The sequence below is a fragment of the Primulina tabacum genome, chromosome 17 (assembly GCF_025594145.1).
Source record: "Primulina tabacum isolate GXHZ01 chromosome 17, ASM2559414v2, whole genome shotgun sequence".
Taxonomy (NCBI): domain Eukaryota; kingdom Viridiplantae; phylum Streptophyta; class Magnoliopsida; order Lamiales; family Gesneriaceae; genus Primulina; species Primulina tabacum.
Window position 1 is genome coordinate 2,472,861 of NC_134566.1, and position 6,293 is coordinate 2,479,153.

A 6,293-nucleotide genomic window follows, 5' to 3' on the forward strand; every position below is an offset into this window, starting at 1 on the left:
TTTTTTTTTTAAAATACAAAGCGGAAACGTAATGTAATTCAATTCAAATACATATTAAACATAAATATACAAATCTTGTATTATCTACAAGAATTCAACTAGGTTCAACTATATATCAGTGCTGAATCCTAAGTTGCTTCGAAGCCCGGATCTCCACGCTATCTAGTCCAGCCTCGTTCTCTTCTTGACCCTGATCCTATCCCACCTGTTGTCATGCACACATACAAACAAGACAACAGCCGGATAACTCCGGTGAGAATTATATTCTCAGTATAAATCATGTATACATGCAATCATAAAAACAATATAAAAGCATATAACAGATATGTCTAACATGTATTCAGATCAGAATATAAATCCACATCAAGAATAAATCCTATTCTAAACATGTACCATCATCAGGAACATAAATCAATATGTACCATATTCAGGAACATAATCAACATAAATCAATATAACTGTCAATTAAACTCATGACTCCACATTTTAGACTAGACTCAATCCTAGTCTAGGGATCCCGGTTTTCAGAAGTTAGCATTCCCATATCGACCAACAGTAATAGAAAAGACTCCAGTTCTATCCACGTCGATAGGGTATCGATCAACAGTAATAGAAGAAGCTCTTATTCTATCCACATCGATATAGTATCGATCACCAGTAATAGAAGAAACTCCAATTATATCCACATCGATATGATATCGATCATCAGTAATAGAAGAGTTACATTCTATCCACATCGATACAGTACCGATCACCAGTAATAGAAGAAGCCACATTTCTATCCACATCGATAGCCAATCATCCGGTGACAGACTTTGGCACTATCGCCAATACACTATCTTTTGACATCGTGCAATGTGCCCGTGGCGATCTTGCCACTATCAGGCACTTCTGTCCCAAGATACTCGTCTAATACCTGCTATCTATCAATCAAGAGAACAAGTATATCAATCAAATCAATACAATAAGGTAAAGTATATGATTTAGGGAAACTCGAGCCAAACCTCACTCGAGTTGTGCAATCCCAACTCAACATTAATTTATACCTTTATCTTCTCGGTCCGATGAAGACAAAGTATTGAAGTCAACTCTGTTCATACCCAATCTGATAATGACAATCGAATAGATACAATATCAGTATATAACTCAGTTCAAAACCTGTTTTGATCAATACTCAAATCAAAACATAATCGGATCAATGCCAATCGACATACGATACCACAATACCATCTCAACTAACACCGAGTCTGATCAATATCAATTTACGGATGTTTCGACGGCATAACAATACAGTCTCGATAATCCCGTCAATTCCAACACCACAGATATAATACCAGAACTCATATTCAAAATCGGTGCAATTCATAATTCCAATAACAACACCAATCTGATATCGAATCTCAATTAATCAATTCCAAAAATCATAACAATTACATAATCAGTCCGTTTCTTAATCTGACTTCGATTCTATGATGTCTAACATGTCAAGAACATCATATATGACGTGTATTCAATTCCAACAACATCATAATTTCAGAACATGTCAAAACGTAACAAAACTTACGTCCAGTTGTAGCCTACGTCAATAGGAACACAGTACTGAAGTCGGATTACAATTCGGACAGACGGATTTTGAACGATTGTAATTTGAAGCACCAAAATCAATTTCCTTCGGTTTCCTCTTCTTTCAATTCTGAGGATTAACGTTTGTTATATATATATATATATATCATATGTTGCATGCCAAAGAAACGTGGCGACTCCTCAATCTGCATGTCTCGCGCATATGCGCGACTCTGAATGGCGCATATGCGCGAGACCTACTGGTCTCAATGCTCGGCTTCGCAACTACTGGCGCATATGCGCGCCTCAATCCGGCGCATATGCGCCAAAGCTTCTGTTTCAAACGTTGGCTACTGGATTGCTCGCGCATATGCGCGCACCCAAGTCGCGCATATGCGCGAGACCTACTGTCTCGGCATTTCAATACTCGCGCATATACGCGTCTTCCGCCGCGCATGTGCGCCGAACTCTCTGGACGTTCCGCGCATGTGCGCGCATTCCGCCGCGCATGTGCGCGCATGGTTCTGTCTTCCTCGCGCATGTGCGCCCATACACGTCGCGCATATGCGCCGAACTCTTCTTGCACAAAATGTCCAATCTTCTTTCGGCTCTCCCGGTCCGATCCGTTTCATCCATAATCATCTCAATTAATCAATAAATCATTTCATATTAATCTCGGATTACGGTAATTAAAATCTCGGGCCTTACACTAACTGAGATGGACAAAGTCAAGTTTCCGTTTAAGTTTTATCACAATTCGGTAAACAGATCATTCCTGTTAAATACCATGACGGAAAAAACAACAAGTTTTGCAGAAGATTTATTCGAAAAGAAAAAAATCTTTTGTGGAACAGCAAGCTGCCGGGGAGTAAAGAAACTCGTCGGAAATTCTGCAATATGGCTCATGTGGGAAGATTATCAGAACAAATATGCATCGAATGCCAAAATCAAAAGGAGCCAGAGTTTGGCAAGGGTTTTAGACCTCGGTCGGATAGAAAGCATCTTGCAAAGACCATATCAAGTGGTGAAGGACCACAACCACGTTATTCTCGGGGACATCAAAAGTTTAAAATTCCTCGACAAAAATTAGTGGACATGTGAATACCATCACTTTTCCTTGGGGATTACAAAAGTTAAAAGATTCCCTGACATGAGATAGTGAGCATGTGATAAACCCACTAAATAACAAAGAAAACTTGGATCCAAATAACTATAAATAAAGAATAAATAGGAATAAGAAAATCATACAAGATTTAAACTGAAATTTAGAACCAAAGAAAATGTACGCTATATATCTTAAGATTTCTAAAAGACGGATTAAAGCATTAAGAAAGCAGCTGATGAATTTTAAAGATCTCTACAAACTGTTAAAAGAAGAAGGGAAGGAGATCTCAGTTGATATGATATAAACACATATATATTAGTTATGTTAGGAGATAAGATCAGAAAAACAAGCTATTTATAGATTAATGATCTAGAAAATAGACAAATCAAGAAAATATGGAGGGAACACTCAACCACCCACTCAAAAGATAATGCCAACCACAGTTGGAAGGCATTAAAGAAAAGTTATAGCAAGAGTTTGAAGTCCGAAAACATATCCGCAAAGGGCTTCTATAAATAAGGACGTAGAAGGAAGATGAAGACATCACTCAACCCCTTTGTTTTTCTTCAAAATAATTTGTAATATTTTCTCTTTCAAGTTTATGTGTGTTGTAAGTTCGGCTACTATAAGTAGCTAAACAAGTTTATCCTTCTCTACAGGAGGTTACTATGTAATAATATTTCGTATTTTTGAATAAAAGAACCAAGGCTTTTGCCCCTCTCATGTATTAGTTTCAAATTGAACTACTTTACTATACACCCTGAGGTAGGAAACGAAACAGGGTTGTGCTAAGTACAGTTGAAGGAATCTGCGTAAGGAATCATCTGTTGCGACTGCGTGGTTAGACTGTGAGGAGCAGTTTGTAAAACCATGTGGATATAATCCGATGGCACTCTGGTCAAAAAGATAAACTGTTCAATTTATTATACGGAAGTATGATGGGCCATTTATAAAAAAAAATCGATTAATTGAGCATGGTATATAGGTTGGATACTTTGCGTAGCTGTATGTCGGCTATATGCCTTCGAGTACATGCTCGATAGGTATAACAATGTCACGTACCATAAATCAAAGATAAGGGTATTATGGATAATTTTAAAAAAAATGGGGAGTAAAAACTAAGTTTTAAAGGGAAGAAGAGTAAAATTTATGTTTTGAAGGGAACGAGGATTTTTAAATAAGTTGTCCTTAATTTAAATAAAAAAATTAATTATTTAAAAGCGGTAAAAATTTCAAATTTCAAAATTTAGAATTTAGTCCCCATTTTGTTCCAAATCCTAAAAGCATCCTAATCTTTTTACCGTAAAGCACACTGTTTTCCTTTTTTCCGCACCATTCCTGCTTTCCTAGCACTCCCATCCTCTCTCAAAGGTACTATAAGCTTCTTTTTTTTCATTAATTGTTGATTGTTTTACATATTTTGATGCTCTAATTCAACCAAATTTACTTTTTCTGTTTGTGAAAGTGATTATTGAAGCTACTCGAAATGGGCGGCCAGATCCAGTACTCCGATAAGTACTTCGATGACACCTACGAGTACAGGTGATTTGATTTATACTTTTTTTCTGAGATTTGTCGGAGAATAATTTGCTGAACGATTTTGGAGTGTTCAGGCATGTGGTTCTTCCGCCAGAGGTGGCCAAATTGCTTCCTAAAAATCGACTCCTCTCGGAAGTAAGTGATTCATATCCTTTGTTTGTGCTGATTTGAGGATTATCGTGGTCATTTGATGCTTTAGAAATCAATGATTTTCACTTTGGTGACTGAGAAATTATGCGACTATACGTGAATCAGTTCTAATTTTATTATGCTCCGACTGAGTTATTGTTGAAGGAGTAAAAATTTTTTTCTTCTTTTTTACTTTTTAACTTTAGGTAGACTCTAGTTACCCTTGCCCCACCTGCTCGATGCCGTTTGCTTTTGCTTAATTCCTCGATTTTAATATAACTCTTCTCGTATAACTGTGCAAGATTCCTAGTTTCTGGGAAGAAGTTTGATGCTCTGATTATAACAATGTGTCTCTTCAGCAGAAATAATGATTCTATCCCGTACCATACACGCATACCAAGCAAGAACAAAACAAAAGCATATATCAATTATGGTTTAAAGAAATTGAAATCAAATTTGCCCTGGTAACTTTGAGCTTTTATATCAATCAGTGGGATGGTTTTCAATTCCTTCTTATGCAGGGTCATGAGAAATCCAATTAGGTTACATTAGGATTGAATCAATTGTTTTCTTTGAAAGGATTTCATAAGTTGGTTTTGAACTCTAACCAATGTCGAATCCAAGACCCGGTTCACGCATGGAAGCCAGAGCTAGTCTCATTCCCATGATTTCAGTTCGGGGGAATTCGGAGTCTGGTGAAATGGTTCGGACTAAAATGGAGAAATTAAAATCCAAATAGCTGACATGCATCCAACGAAATCGATAATGATAGATCTGAAATCATATATCATTTCAAATCCTTCAATAAACACACCTATATTAAATTTTTATGCCAATTTTAAATCTTTCAGTGTCAACCCGTGTGTTGAATGTGCTTGTGTTACTTGTAAAACCACTGAAGTAAAAATGTTCGCTATCACATAAAAATGGCATGGCCATAGATTAAGAGATTTCAGGCAATCATCACACTTCCAGTTATGGACTGTGGTCGTATTTTTTCACATAAAAATTGCATGGCCATAGATTAAGAGATTTCAGGCAATCATCACACTTCCAGTTATGGACTGTGGTCGTATTTTTTCCTGAACCTTTGGAAGTTGTGTTCTTTGTAAATTTTCGTTTGTTTTCTTCAATCTTGTTAGTTCTTAAATCAAACTTTTGGCTAATGGATTACTTTGTTTCAAAAGAATGAATGGCGAGCAATTGGGGTCCAGCAGAGCCGTGGGTGGGTTCACTATGCTATTCACCGCCCAGAGCCGCACATCATGCTTTTTAGGAGGCCACTGAACTACCAGCAACAGCAGCAAGAGAACCAAGGTTAACGGCAAAGCATGGGTAGTTGTGTTGGTGTTTTCCCGAAGTCAGCAAGCTTTACTTGTAAAAGTTTTCTCTCTTCTCCTCTGCAAAGGCATTGCACCTATTACATATTACGATGTTCATTAATGCACTATGGGTACAACAAAATGTTGAAATTTTCTTTTTCAACTGACTTTTATGCAACTTCATATCCGTTAATTTAATCCCTTTTTTCGAACTAATCCTTGGCCCCTATTAAATTGTTCTATCGTCGCATTAGTTTTCAAGGTTTCCTTGCGTCTTACATCGAAACTTTATGCATGTCTTAGTGCTTCCGGTAAATAAATAAACCACCATTTATTACATGATCGATCTTAACATTTTTGATAGTTTTTCTATGTCCATTGTTAATATTACGGTTTAATCTATGCTATGTTGGATGTGTTTCAACTTCTCTAGTCTTATTATCAAATTATTAATGTTGAATTTGTCTGATTAACCGAACCTAATGATTATCATCATATATGGAGTAAAATACATGTGATATAGTATGCACTCAGCAATGACAAAACCTTTTTTTATTTTTAAGAATTGAGCAACCGATTGTTTTTTTAATGTTGTTTGCTATACATAATTACAAATAAACGCTAATATTGCACAA

At 36.5% G+C, this 6,293-nt stretch overlaps 1 protein-coding gene across 1 annotated transcript; it reads left to right on the plus strand.

The window, feature by feature from the left end:
* The first annotated feature begins 3,914 nt into the window (after positions 1–3,914).
* LOC142531934 (cyclin-dependent kinases regulatory subunit 1) lies at positions 3,915–5,874 on the plus strand. Its single transcript, XM_075638211.1, has 4 exons — positions 3,915–4,039; positions 4,134–4,210; positions 4,282–4,342; positions 5,524–5,874. Exons 2-4 carry the CDS (start codon positions 4,155–4,157, stop codon positions 5,656–5,658), a joined length of 252 nt encoding a protein of 83 aa, XP_075494326.1. The 5' UTR covers positions 3,915–4,039; positions 4,134–4,154; the 3' UTR covers positions 5,659–5,874.
* Positions 5,875–6,293: the final 419 nt, after the last annotated feature.